The sequence below is a fragment of the Phocoena sinus genome, chromosome 14, assembly GCF_008692025.1.
Source record: "Phocoena sinus isolate mPhoSin1 chromosome 14, mPhoSin1.pri, whole genome shotgun sequence".
Lineage (NCBI taxonomy): Eukaryota > Metazoa > Chordata > Mammalia > Artiodactyla > Phocoenidae > Phocoena > Phocoena sinus.
This window is the reverse complement of record NC_045776.1, coordinates 82,647,688-82,661,957: the sequence shown is the minus strand read 5'-3', so window position 1 is coordinate 82,661,957 and position 14,270 is coordinate 82,647,688. Positions and strand designations below refer to the sequence as shown.

The 14,270-nt window shown below is 46.0% G+C and overlaps 1 protein-coding gene across 1 annotated transcript; it reads left to right on the top strand.

Moving 5' to 3' along the window:
• Nucleotides 1-2,419: 2,419 nt before the first annotated feature.
• On the top strand, nt 2,420-4,260 carry HCAR1 (hydroxycarboxylic acid receptor 1). Its single transcript, XM_032602945.1, has one exon. The coding sequence runs from the start codon at nt 3,016-3,018 to the stop codon at nt 4,021-4,023; it is 1,008 nt and encodes a 335-aa protein (XP_032458836.1). The 5' UTR covers nt 2,420-3,015; the 3' UTR covers nt 4,024-4,260.
• Nucleotides 4,261-14,270: the final 10,010 nt, after the last annotated feature.

Below are 14,270 nucleotides of genomic sequence, written 5' to 3'. Positions count from 1 at the left end.
GCGGTACGCGGGCCTCTCGCTGTTGTGGCCTCTCCCGTTGCAGAGCACAGGCTCCGGACGCGCAGGCTCAGCGGCCATGGCTCACGGGCCCAGCCGCTCCGTGGCATGCGGGATCTTCCCGGACCGGGGCACGAACCCGTGTCCCCTGCATCGGCAGTCAGACTCTCAACCACTGCGCCACCAGGGAAGCCCAAGACTTTTTTTTTAGAGCAGTTTTAAGTTCACAGCTAAATTGAGGGGAAGACACAGAGATTTCCCACAAACCCTCCACATTCACAGCCTCCCCTATTATCAGCAGTAGACTTTCAGAGAAAGAGAAACCTATCTTTTCTTCCTTAATCCCCTGCTAACTCTAGAGGGAGGAAGAGAGAGGGAGTGGAAGGTGATTCGACAAAACAGAAAGGATATGGAAAAAAAAGGCAAGTGTTAGTCATTCGGGAAAAGGGAAACACTTGTGTTAGTGTTTACAAGAATCTCGATGGTATCTGCTGACCCAGAAGGAAGAATCTTTTCCATTTGTTGGAAAATCCAGCCTGACCATATTGAGGTAGTACTCAGGGTCACCCACCCAGCCTCATTTTGGGACATTCCAGCCTACGGTAGTTTCCCCTCCATCAGTTAGCATCTTCTTTTTTTTTTTTTTTAGCATCTTCTTATAGAATCACAAAGGTCCACAGAGTGAAAGTGGAGGATATGTGCTCTCAGTAAAAGTAGGAGTTAATCATCAGATCCTTCTTCTAGGCCCTTACTGTCAAGAACATGGACTTTGTCTCCAAGGACCTCTTGGATTGGTGAGGGAGCTAAATGTAGCTGTTTGGTGGACACATTTATTTGTAAGAAGTTCAGAGACTCACAGGTAGGGTGTGAGGAGGAAAGTGACAGGAGAATGACACTGGAAAATTAGTTTGGGAACCATCTGTGAAGGGTCTTGTAGACTAACCCAAGGAACTTGACCTTTAACCTGGAGCAGAGGTGACAAACTTAAAATCCCACAGAGACTAGGCGTGTCGATGAGTGAAGCTGACCAGGTAACAGGGAGGGGTGAGGACTGTGGCAAAATGGGGATTCTCGCCTTGTCTCAAGGGTGCAGCTACTCTCAGCTTCAGCAAACTGTTACCAGGCAGGAATGGTTGGCCCAGTGTGACCAGATCTTCCAGTTTCCAAGAGAGGCTGGAAATCCCGGTGTGTTTTTGTTTTGTTTTGTTTAATTAAAAAATATATTTTTTAATTTTTCAGCCATGCTGTGTGGCACATGAGATCTTAGTTACCCGACCAGGGATCGAACCCAGGCGCCTTGCAGCGGAACCGTGGAGTCTTAACCCCTGAACCGCCAGGGAAGTCCCTGGAAATCCAGGTTTTTATATGACAGTCCTAGGTTTTTAAAACATATGGGTCAAGTCAAACTGGTTCTCAAACCAGATACGGCTCACAGGCCACACAGCTATCACCTTGGCAGACTGAAGGGTTTTAAGGGGAAAAAAAAAAGATATGATCATATCTGTGCTTTAGAAAAAAATCACACTGTAGAGTGGGAGAGGAATTACAGAAAATAGACTAGAAGCAAGGAGACTCAACTGTTTCAACAGGAGGGAGGTGACAATGATCCGTGCTAGGGTGGGGACAGAGGGGAAGTTTGTTGGGATGATTTGGAGTCCAGGATTCAGGGGGAAGAATTTAGCTTTCACCAGCGTTCTGGAAGAAGGCATATTCCTCCTCTCAGTGCACGCCCTCCCCTCACCCTTTCCTAAACTGAAAGCTGAAAGGACAGACAGATCATCTCTAAAGCCAAAGGACAGGGAAGTTTAGCAAAGACTCTGGTCTTGGGAGCAGACTAATTTTACTAATGATCGTTTTTGAGATAAGCTCCTTGACCAACTGCCCCAACTCTCATTCTCCCCCACCAAGGGGCTCAGCGCGTAATTAAAATTTAAAACTTATAGGGACTTCCCTGGCCGTCCAGTGGTTAATTCTCAGCGCTTCCAACGCAGGGGGCACGGGTTTGATCCCTGGCTGGGGAGCTGAGATCCCACATGCCGTGCAGCCAAAAAAGAAAACAAACAAAAAAACCATACAGATCATGGCACTCTGCTCTTTTGAGCGGCGGAATTTGGGAACCTCAGAGCCAAATCCTCTTTTGCTGACAGCAGAGGGAGGACCTGGCTCCCAAAGAGGCTGTTTCGTGAACATGGACGTGAGAGGTGGCTTCAGACCCATTTCATGGTCTTGGTGGTGGTACAACTGGTCACTTGGCTCCAAGGAAGAATGCAAAGGGTAGGAGGTGCAAGTGGGGGAGAGGAATGGCGACTCACTTCAGAGAATTTTTCTAACAGCCAGCAAGTGCTATATTAAGGATTTTTTTCCTCCTCAGATCCTTCTGATTTTGAAGTCTGGCATAGGAAGTGGCCCTGAGGAGATGCAGAGCTAAACCTCCCCTCCCTGGCACGGCCCGGGAGCGCCCCACAGGACGAGGGAGAGGACAGCAGTCAGGCAAAGGTTAGGGAGGAAAGCGCAGGCAGAGACCCAGGACGGCTCCAGGAAATGTTTGCGTTTCTCCACCGGGAGGGAGGACAAATAAGCTGTTTTTTTCACTCCTCCTGGGCAGCTTTGCTTATTCTCCAGCTAAGAGAGAGGCTGAAAATAAAAATCATTCTGGGACAGGACTCAACTACTCCTCTCCAGCACGAATCTCCTCGGACCTGCCAGCTGCTTCCCAGAAATGACAACTGCGTGAAGTTACCCGCGTTTCAAAGCCCTGGGGTGCTACATGCTTCGGCTCTCAGGGAGACAGGCAGCTTGTGACCCAGGCTCCAGAGAAAGGAACCCCCACCTCGAGTCTCCCATTTCCTGGCCGAAGTTTCTGTTCTCCGTGGAGTGGCTGCATCCATGCACACATGTGGTACCTGTGTCCCAGGGTGAAGAAGTTGGAAACGCAGCAGCTGGAGCATTCAGGTAAGCATCTGCGTTTTGGGGGGAACTCCACAGCCCAACACACAGAACACTGGTCCTCTGTCCACCATGGAAAACAGGTCGTGCTGCCTCATCCAGGGGGACCCCATCTCCCAGGTGATGCCGCCGCTGCTGATCCTGGCCTTTGTGCTGGGCGCCCTGGGCAACGGCATCGCCCTGTGTGGTTTCTGCTTTCACATGAAGACCTGGAAGCCGAGTACTATTTACCTTTTCAACTTGGCTGTGGCCGACTTCCTTCTCATGATCTGCCTGCCCTTTCGGACAGACTACTACCGCAGACACAGGCAATGGGTCTTTGAGGACATCCCTTGTCGGGTGGCACTCTTCATGCTGGCCACGAACAGGGCTGGGAGCATCGTCTTCCTCACGGTGGTGGCTGTGGACAGGTATTTTAAAGTGGTCCACCCCCACCATATGGTGAATGCCATCTCCAACCGGACTGCAGTTGGCATCATCTGTGCCCTTTGGACCATGGTCATCCTGGGGACTCTGTATCTTTTGACGGAGAACCATCTGTGTGTGCAAGAGGAGACCATAACTTGTGAAAGCTTCATCATGGAGTCGGCCAACGGCTGGCATGACGTCATGTTCCAGCTGGAATTCTTCCTGCCCCTCAGCATCATCTTGTTCTGTTCCTTCAAGATCATTTGGAGTCTGAAGCGGAGGCAGCACCTGGCCAGGCAGACTCGGATGAAGAAGGCTACCTGGTTCATCATGGTGGTGGCGGTTGTGTTCATCACCTGCTACCTGCCCAGCGTGTCAGCCAGACTGTATTTCCTCTGGACAGTGCCTACCAGCGCCTGCGATCCCTCTGTCCACGTAGCCCTCCACGTCACCCTCAGCTTCACCTACGTGAACAGCATGCTGGACCCCCTGGTGTACTATTTTTCAAGTCCCTCGTTCCCCAAATTCTACTCCAAGCTCAAAATCCACAGTTTGAGACCTAAGCGTCCAGGACACTCCAAGAGGCCAGAAGAGATGTCTATTTCAAACCTTTGTCGCAAGAGTTGCATCCGTGTGGCAAATAGCTTCCAAAGCCAATCCGACGTGCAGTGAGATCTCCAAATGTGATGGATGGCACCAGAACAGACAGATGGACAAAATCAAGGAAGACCCATGGGCGACTTAGAAATAATTCATGCTGAGAGGTGGAGAGCTTTGAAAATGCCATTCTTTCTTAGCTGTATCTTCCTCACTCTGTTAGATACGAAATTCAGATCACTATGTCTTTTTGGAAGGTTCCAGTTGAGAAGTGAGTCGGTTGCATTTATATGATTTGATTCCAGTGACAGGGGCGTGTGTGTGTGTGTGTGTGTGTGTGTGTGTGTGTTGGGTGGTGGGTTGGGAAGAGTTTGGCTCCTGTGTATTTTTAAATGGCTGAGTTAATAGGTACTAATGTTTAAACCCATCATGTTCTCTCTCTGGGGGAGTTAGTGAATTTAATAGCCTATCTTCTGACCTTAAATTCTTACTTGTCTTGGAAAATAGAAACTAGTGTAAGTCAATATTTTTATTTCAGGCAGAGTGAGGCCCTTTAGACTGGGAAGTCTCGACCCCAGTGATTTTCATCTTCCTGGGGCTCCTCTGTACTTTTCTGACTTCTCAGGAACCCAAGAAAAATGACAGCCAAACAACCTGCTCCCACTTCTTGGAGCTCCACGTTTATCTGCAAGTCTTTGCATTTCAAAGAAAGTACTGAAGGATATGTTTACCTGCCCTGAATTTTCCAGTGGGAGCTGAGTGCTTGAAAAAATCCCGTTAGCCTTTGGGAAGTGCTGAGTCTGGCGTAATTGCTTTGGCTGCTTGTTATGTGACTATGAGTTTGAATTTTTCAATCACTCATTTTCCACGTATTTCCTGAATTAATATTCTGTGCCAGGTACTGTGTTAATGTCCCTTTTACCTGGACGGTCCTTAGTCAACTTGTGTGTGGCGGGGGGGGAGGCGTGTGTGTAGCAAGCAGACAGAAGTTAATGAAGTTCACCCTTTCAATGATTATATTTTCTAGACCTGTTCTCTGCAAACACCAGTGTTTTCCTCTTATTGTAGGATTCCATACAAACATGAAAGGGAGGAAAGGGTAGTATCCCTTATACACATGAATTTCCCAAATATGTCCATGGGACCCTCAAAAGTAGATGGCTGTATGAGTGACATGCCGCCCCTGCCCTAGATTAGGGGGAAAGATTCCAAGCCAAACTTAGCTCCGTCCTCAAGCCACAAAGTGGTGAAAGTGTTCCCGGCTCCTTTATTTACACTTTCTCAAATTCCCAGGGGACTCTCTGCAGTTAAGGCCCTTACCAGTTTTTCATTCTTTAACTTTGAAACATCCCACTAGGCTGTTCCTATTAATTCCTTTTTCAGGGGCACTGCACAGCCCAGGGATGAGCTGTACAAAGCTTAAATCACAGCTCAACTGCTTACAATGTGTGATCTCGGGCCGCATGCGGAATCTTAGTTCTCTGACCAGAGATCAAACCCGTGCCCCCTGCAGTGGAAGCTCGGAGACCTAACCACGGGACCACTAGGGAATTCCCTGGGGGAAGATTTTACCTAACCACGTTTAGTTTCAATTTCCTTATCTGTCAAATAGGGGTAACAATAATGTTGACATCAGAAGGTCATTCATTGAATGTAGGATCCTGAAGCACAGGGACTTTGTTTACTATTATATACCCAGAGCCTAGAGGCATGCCTGCACATAGTAGGCGCTCAGTAAATATTTGAATGAATGAATAAGTGCATGTAAAACGTTAAGCGCAGTGTCTGGCAGTAAGTGCATAATATTATGATGTATTATGTTAACACACTCTACATATAAAGAAACTGAGGCACAGAAGCAATTTCCCCCGGGGTTCAAAGCCCAGTAAGTAGCTGCTCTGTTGTGATTACTTGAGTTCCCTGGCTCCCTAGCTTCCAGGGGAGAAGTGAAAGCAAGGATTCTTATCAGCATCAAAGAACCATATATCCTCTTGATAGAAATCTGTGAAAACCCCACACTTCTGCTTTAAATTCTATTCTTAGTTCATTCTTTCCTGGGCTGCCCCCTTGTTGCTTCATCTTAATAAAAACAGATTCCAAAAGAAAGTCCGCGTCCTGTGTGTGATCCTGTGTTAAAAGATTCATGAGGGGTTAAAGACGCAGATGTAGAGAATGGACTTGAGGACGTGGGAAGGGGGAAGGGTAAGCTGGGACAAAGTGAGGGAGTGGCACGGACTTACGTACACTACCAAATGTAAAATCGATAGCTAGTGGGAAGCAGCCACATAGCACAAAGGGATCAGCTCGGTGCTTTGTGACCACCCAGAGGGGTGGGATAGGGAGGGTGGGAGGGAGACGCAAGAGGGAGGAGATATGGGGATATATGTAAATGTATAGCTGATTTACTCTGTTATAAAGCAGAAACTAACACACCATTGTAAACCAATTATACTCCGATAAAGATGTTAAAAAAAAAAAAAGATTCATGAGACTTTACCCTCCAAGGAAAGAAATCCCAAAAAAATCCAGAAGCACACGGTAGGCTGAGGTTCTCACTAAAAAACAGCAAAAATAAACGAAAACAAAAATCAAATCCCCAACTGAAACAAGAGGGAAGGGGGCAGGGCACAACCTTTGAAAGGATGACGTAGCCCAAGGAGATGACATAAACTGATTAGAACCAAATGGGTCCAAGATGGCGGGCAAGTCAACTTCCGCTAGACCTTGAGCCTCAGTACACGCTCACTGTAACACATCAGCAAGCTAAATGACACACCAACAGGTGCCACGACAGTTCCAAGACCGACCAGAAAAATCAAAAAGCGGGCGGTGGCCCAATTCCTGGAAATCCCTCCCCCTTCCCAAAATAGCTGGAATACTCCTCCCACTCATTAGCCTATGAAATTACCCACCCCTATAAAAACTGACAACCCCATACCCCGTTGACTTTCTCACCTTCTGAGATGGCCCACACTCTTCTGTGGAGTGTGTTTCTCTCTAAATAAATCCACTTCCTACCCATCACTTTGTCTCTCACTGAATTCTTTCTGCGATGAGACACGATCAAGAACCTGAACTTCATTAAGTCCTGAAACCAGGTGTGTGATCTCAGTTGAAAGACAGTGGGTTTTGGCCAGGTTTGGATCCTGGCACAGGGGTTCATGTCCCAATCTGAGGTGCACCGTTTCACAACCACAGTCTTGACTCTGGTTTTGCTTCTCTTTTTTAAAATGCATAGAATGTGATGAAACAAATGTTACCAAGAAGTGTTCGGAATTGTAAGGAACAGTCATATAGCTTTGTTGACAAAGCTTTGTTTAAACTACCTGGAATAGGAAAATGTCATCGATTTAAAAGAAATATTGTGTCCTCTGACTTATAGGGTCTTTCAGGAAAGTCACATAAAAGCGAGAAGGGATAGTAGACCATTATTGTTCAGGAACTGTATGGAAAAAATAAGAGGTACCTTTTATTGGTGCTGACAACATAAACATTTAGGCTCTGGTCTATTCTCAGAATGGGCTTCCTTACCCTTTCTGACAACCGACATGGTTAAGATGGTGTCTGAGGTCACCAGTGTGCAGGGGCTGCTTGGATGGGATTGGAACTCTGGGCACAAGGGGTTGAGCCATTTATTCCCTAGCAAGGTGGGGAAGCGGCCACACTGCAATGCACAGTCTCAGCCTGCTGCCTTCTGGGCCTTTGAATCCACAGAGGTTTCCAATATTACTCAAGACTCCGTCATCCCAGTGAGTGCATAAATGGCTTCAGGATCAGCTAATATTGATAATTTGCAGGGCCCAGTTCAAAGTGAAAATGCAAGGTCCCTCATTCGGAAAGAATTGAGAATTTCAAGATGGCGACAGCAGGGCGTTAAACTAAACACAGGACCCTTTGAACTCATCCATACATTTTATGTGTAGAGAGGCTGAGATGATAGAGCAGAATGAATAGATGGGCTCACGTGTGGGCTGAGATAGAGCAGAATGAATGGATGGGCTCACGTGTGGCTTAATCTACACTCAGTTCCCGGTGATGATACAGCTGCAGTGAGAAGCGGGTCAATATCTTATTCCTTGTAAAGATTCATTCATTCATTCATTCCCTCTTTCAAGGAACATTTAGTAGGCACCAGCTCTGTACCAGGCACAGTAAAAACACAAAAAACATAGCCCCTCACCCCATGGGTTCCATTTCAGAAACCAAGGAAAAAGGAAACTTACCATTCAGGGCAACTGCAGTGAAAGTGGTAAACTTAGGGTTTACAGGAGAACCCGGGGCCCTTAATCCTGGCTTCGGGGGTGAGGGAAGGCTTCTCAGAGGAAGTGACTTGTGAACTTAGCCCTGAAGGATGGAGAAGAGGCAACCAGATTGAAACCTAACGGGACCCTATAGGGCTCCCAGGTGTGGAGGCCCTTTTGTCCCCCATTTCTTGTAGGCAAGACTCCAGCCTCCATGACCTTCCCTGAGTTCCAAAGGGCAGATTAGAACACTTGCTAATCAAGCGGGGAGCTGCCAGGAAACCACTTGAGGCAAGATTAAAAGGACTAGAAAAGCTCATCAAGATTAGGAGACCAAGGGCTTCCCTGGTGGCGCAGTGGTTAAGAATCCTGCTACCAGTGCAGTGGACACGGGTTAGAGTCCTGGTCTGGGAAGATCCCACATGCCACAGAGCAGCTAAGCCCGTGCACCACCACTACTGAGCCTGTGCTTTAGAGCCTGCAAGCCACAACTGTTGAGCCTGAGCGCCACAACTACTGAAGCCCGCACACCTAGAGCCTGTGCTCTGCAACGAGAAGCCACCCAATGAGAAGCCAGCAAACCGCAACTAAGAGTAGTCCCCGCTTGCCGCAACTAGAGAAAAGCCTGTGCGCAGCAACAAAGACCCAAGACAGCCAAAAATAAAAATAAAAATAAATAAAAATAAATAAAAAGATTAGGAGACCACCTGACATCCTGCACACACCCTAATCTTGTCAGCAACCCCACCCTTTTGAAACTTTGCAGAATAAAGAAGAATGCAAGACTGTTACTGTCTTGATCCTTATCACATACCCCTGACCATAAGCCCCGACTATAAGACCCCTCCCTATTCCCCAGGGAGGGGGGCACAGTTCTTGAGGCGCTAGCCTACTGTGTTCCCTCTTTGCCTGGCAAAGAAATAAAGCCACTCTTTCTTTCTCCTGCATAACTCTGTCTCTATTTCTGTTCGGCATCGGTGCACAGAGAGTCAAGATTTTGGCATCAAGATGACTCAGTGGGGAAAGGTGTTCCAGTTAGAGAGGAGAGAGATGAGAACACAGATTGTTTGGGAACTGCAGGAAGATCAATGGGACAGGAACGAACAGTCCAGGCTGGGCTACAACAACCTGGTAAGAGGTGAAGCCCTGAGATCCACCCAGGTGAGAAGGGTCTGCTCACAATCTTTCTCGATAGAAGATTTGTGAATAGCCTTGCAGACCCCTTTCTTTTTAAACAGGAATTACATTTATTTAATCACAGAGGCATACATGTTTTTGTTCAAAACTCAAGGAACACACAAGTATGTAAAGTAAGCAGCAAGTCTTCCTTTCATTCCTCCATCTCATTTTCTAGAGGTGATGACTTTTTTTTTTTTGGCCATGCCCATGTGGCACGCAGGGATCTTTGTTCCCAGACCAGGGATTGAACCCCTGCCCCCTGCAGTGGAAGTGCGGAGTCTTAACCACTGGACCACCAGGGAAGTCCCGAGGTGATAACTTTTAACATTTGGGCTATATACACTCTTGCACAAAACTAATGAATCTTTAGTTTTGCTAAAGCAAGATAGATAGATAGATAGATAATTTTGCAAGGTACTCTTATCAGGAATATCTTCCTATATCAGAACAGAGATTAAGCTCCTCGTTTTTAATTATATTTCATTGTATAAATGGACCACATGTAGTTTATTTAACCAACGGCCTTTTAACAGACATTTAAAGTTATTTCCAATTTTCCTCTATTGCTGCCATCCTATGGTGAACATCCTATTCTGAATGATATATCTTTGGGTAAATGTGCCAGAGGTTTCAGAAGATAGGTTCTTAGACATGGAATTGTTGAGTCAAAGGACAGGCATATTGAGTGAGGTAGTGTGCACAGTGGCTGAGAGAATAGCCCCTGGAGCCACACTGTGTGGGTTCAAATCCTATCTCCTTTCCTTGCTAGCTGTGTGACCTTGCGCAAGTTACTTAACCTCTCACTGCTTTGTTTTTCTTGTCTGTAAAAGAATAATACCTATCCCTTAAGGATGTTCTAAGCACTAAACAAGTTTAGCTTATAAAGCACCTACACTAGTGCCCAAATGGAGTAGCTCTATTTCTATTAACCCTTATTATTATCTTGTATTAGTTCTTATTATATTAGCTTTTATTATAACCTTGATAGATACCACCAAATCACCCAACAAAAAGGCTGAACCAACTTAGACTCCCACCGACAGTGTATGAGAAATACTCCTTCCGTGCCCTTGCCAGCAGGCCCTTGTTCGGTTGCTTTGTTTAATAAGCATTTCTCTCCTTCTTTTTCAAAAACGAAACAAAAACAAAAATCTTTACTCCTTTAAAGTGGTGAAGTCCAATTTATCGGTTTTTTTGCTTGTTTGTGTGTTTGGTGTTGTACCTAGGAAGGCTTTGCCTAAGCCAAGGTCATGACGACTTACTCTTAGGTTTTCTTCTAAGAGTTTTATGTCTTACATTTAGGTCTGTAATCCATTCTGAGTTCATTTTTGTGTACGGTTCAAGGAAAGGATCCAACTTCATTCTTATGCCTATTCGGTCATCTAGCAGCATTTATTAAAAAGATGATTCTTTCTCCCATGGATTTGTTTTAGCACCCTTGTTATAAAATCAGCTGACCATAAATGCAAGAGTTTATTTCTGGACTCTCAATCCTGCTCTATTGATCTATATATCTATCCTTATGCCAGAACCACACTGTCTTGATTACTGTAGTTTTTTTTTTTTTTAATTAAATTATTATTTATTTATTTTTGGTTGCATTGGGTCTTTGTTGCTGTGCGGGGGCTTTCTCTAGTTGCGACTAGCGGGGGCTACTCTTCGTTGCGGTGCGTGGGCTTCTCATGGCGGTGGCTTCTCTTGTTGTGGAGCACGGGTTCTAGGAGCCCGGGCTTCAGTAGTTGTAGCACATGGGCTCAGTAGTTGTGGTGCACGGGCTCAGTAGTTGTGTCACATGGTCTCTGGAGCGCAGGCTAAGTAGTTGTGGCGCACGGGCTTAGCTGCTCCACGGCATGTGGGATCTTCCCGGACCAGGGCTCGAAGCCATATCCCCTGCATTGGCAGGCCGGTTCTTCACCACTGCGCCACCAGGGAAGCCCCTTGATTACTGTAGTTTTGCAGTAAGTTTTTAAATTGCGAAATGTGAATTCTCCAACTTTGTTCTTCTTTTTACAGATTATTTGGTTATTCTGGTTTTGCCCTTAGGTTTTTTGCAATAAATTTAACACCACGTTTCAAAACCCTGAAATACCCTTCTCCTTTCTTTTAATGTCTCTGTTAGTCAGTATCACCACCTTCCTCTGCCCCCTTACTTCCCAATTTCTCCTACTTCTTCTTCTTCACTAGTGGTCCAAAGGTCTCTCATTTCCCAAATGTCCCAACTCAATGTCATTTACTACTTGCAGAGGCAAGTCTCCCCAGATACCACCAATGAACTGTGCCTCCCGAACCCACACTCTTATGTGGCCCTCCCCGTGGAAGATGGGCTGGCGTGGTGACTGGCCTTAGCCAGTAGAATGTGGTGGAGGTGATGTTCTGGGATTTCCAAGCCTAGGCGTTCAGAAGGTCTGCCTGTGTGCTTTCGGAAGTGTTGAGTAGCCTTTTAAGAAGTCCAGCGCGCTCAGTGGAAAGAATACGTGAAGAGGCTGTGTGCTGATGGCATATAGAGAGACACAGACCATATGAAGAGGGAGAGAAGCCCAGGCATCCCACATGGCCTGCGTGAGCCTACCTGCCATCTAAGAGACCCCAAACAAGGACCAGTCAACCCACAGAACCATGAGAGATAATGCAATGGTGATTGTTTTAAGCCACTAAATCTTGTGGTGGTTTGTGACACAGCACTAGATAACTAAAACAGAGACCCCAGCTACGTTCAAAGACAAACAGTGAGAGTGCCAAATTCTAACCACTAGACCACCAGGGATGGATGGATAAACAAGGTCCTACTGTATAGCACAGGGAACTATATTCAATATCCTGTGATAAACCATAATGGAAAAGAACGTGAAAAAGAATATATATATGTGTATAATTGAGTCATTTTGCTATACAGCAGAAACTAAACACAACATTGTAAATCAACTATACTTCAATTAAAAAAAAAAAAAGGCAAACAGTGAATTAATGTCTCTGGGGTTCCTGATCTGTAAAATGGAGATGGTGATCATAATAGGACATCCCACAGGGTTTTTGAGAGGATTAAATGAGATCACGTAGGCACATCTCTTAGCCTCATGCCTGGCACAAAGCAAGCATTTGATAAAGGACAGCTATTGTTATTAGTATTTTTTAAAATAAATTTATTTTATTTATTTATTTTTGGCTGAGTTGGGTCTTTGTTGCTGCGCGCGGGCTTTCTCTAGTTGCGGTGAGCGTGGGCTACTCTTCGTTGCGGTGCCTGGGCTTCTCATTGCGGTAGCCTCTCTTGTTGTGGAGCCCGGGCTCTAGGCACGCGGGCTTCAGTAGTTGCGGCACACAGGCTCAGTAGTTGTGGCTCATGGACTCTAGAGTGCAGGCTCCATAGTTGTGGCGCACGGGCTTAGCCGCTCCGTGGCATGTGGGATCCTCCCGGACCAGGGACTGAACCCATATCCCTGCACTGACAGGCGGACTCTCAACCACTGTGCCACCAGGGAAGCCCTGCTATTGTTATTTTTAATTTTAAAAAGTAGTTCTGTCCCGTTCAGGGGCACATTCCAGTTGTAATAAGAGAACTAGGCATGGAGATTCGAGTTAATTGTGAAAGTCACAAATGTTAAGCGGAATTTCCCCCAAACTCGGTAGAATCACTGCCTGAGCTGTTGAAATGATTCACTGGAACAAGTTTCTGTACAACTCATGCACTAGTAAGAAAAAAAATAAATACATAAAAGAAGGACAGGAGCAAGACAAAACATGCCCACAGCACAATCGGAAGACAGGAAATTCCATAGCAGGGCCAGAATCCAGGGAGGCTGGGATTGACATTCTGTCTGAGTAGTTGTGGACCTGGATTTAGAATCCTAGGGTGTGAGAACTGGAAAGAAGCTGGAAGATGGTCTCATCCCCCACTTTATACATGTGGAAGCTCAGGGGTTAAGAGGTTTCACGGCTAATGATGGAGTGAAAAAAAGGCATCCAGGGTCTCCAATTTCTCTCCTTTTTTCAAACGTAACAGTATCTATTGTTGTTCTTTCCTAATTTTATCCATGGTATTGGGTTTGTTTTTTGTTTTCACTTTTTAAGATTTTTTTGACGTGGACCATTTTTAAAGTCTCTATTGAATTTGTTATAATATTGCTTCTGTTTTATGTTTTGGTTTTTTGGCCGTGAGGCACGTGGAACCTTAGCTCCCCGACCAGGGATGGAACCTGCACCCCCTGCATTGGAAGGCGAAATCTTAACCACTGGACTGCCAGGGAAGTCCCCTATGACTTTTTTTTTCTTTTTAAAAAGCAAATATTGGGCTTCTCTTGTGGTGCAGTGGTTAAGAATCCGCCTGCCAATGCAGGGGACACGGGTTCAAGCCCTGGTCCGGAAAGATCACACATGTCGCAGAGCAACGAAACCCGTGGGTCACAACTACTGAGCCTGCGAGCCACAACTATCGAAGCCCATGCGCCTAGAGCCTGTGCTCCGGAACAAGAGGCGCCACCGCAATAAGTCCACACACTGCAACGAAGAGTAGCCCTGCTCACCACAACTAGAGAAAGCCCACGCCCAGCAACGAAGACCCAAGGCAGTCAAAAAAAAAAGAAAAAAAGGAAATATTATGACATTGTAAAACTTAGAAACAGAGGATCCCTTGCAAATTCCAGTTCCCCAAAATAACTATCGTGAATAGTCAGGTTTTCTGACTCTTAGTTAATAAAGGCACTTAGGGTTTACTTTAGGGTTACTTAGGGTTACTTTATGAATGTCATTGACAAGTCCACATGCATCCAAGAAGGGAGCAGGATATTCACAGGCAGCAAGGATGGGAAGCAAATACTAGTCATTTCACTAGAGTCTAACTACAGCCACATAATGTGACCTCAACCCAGTACAGCCTTCTAGAAGGGGCAATAATATAATAAGAGGCAG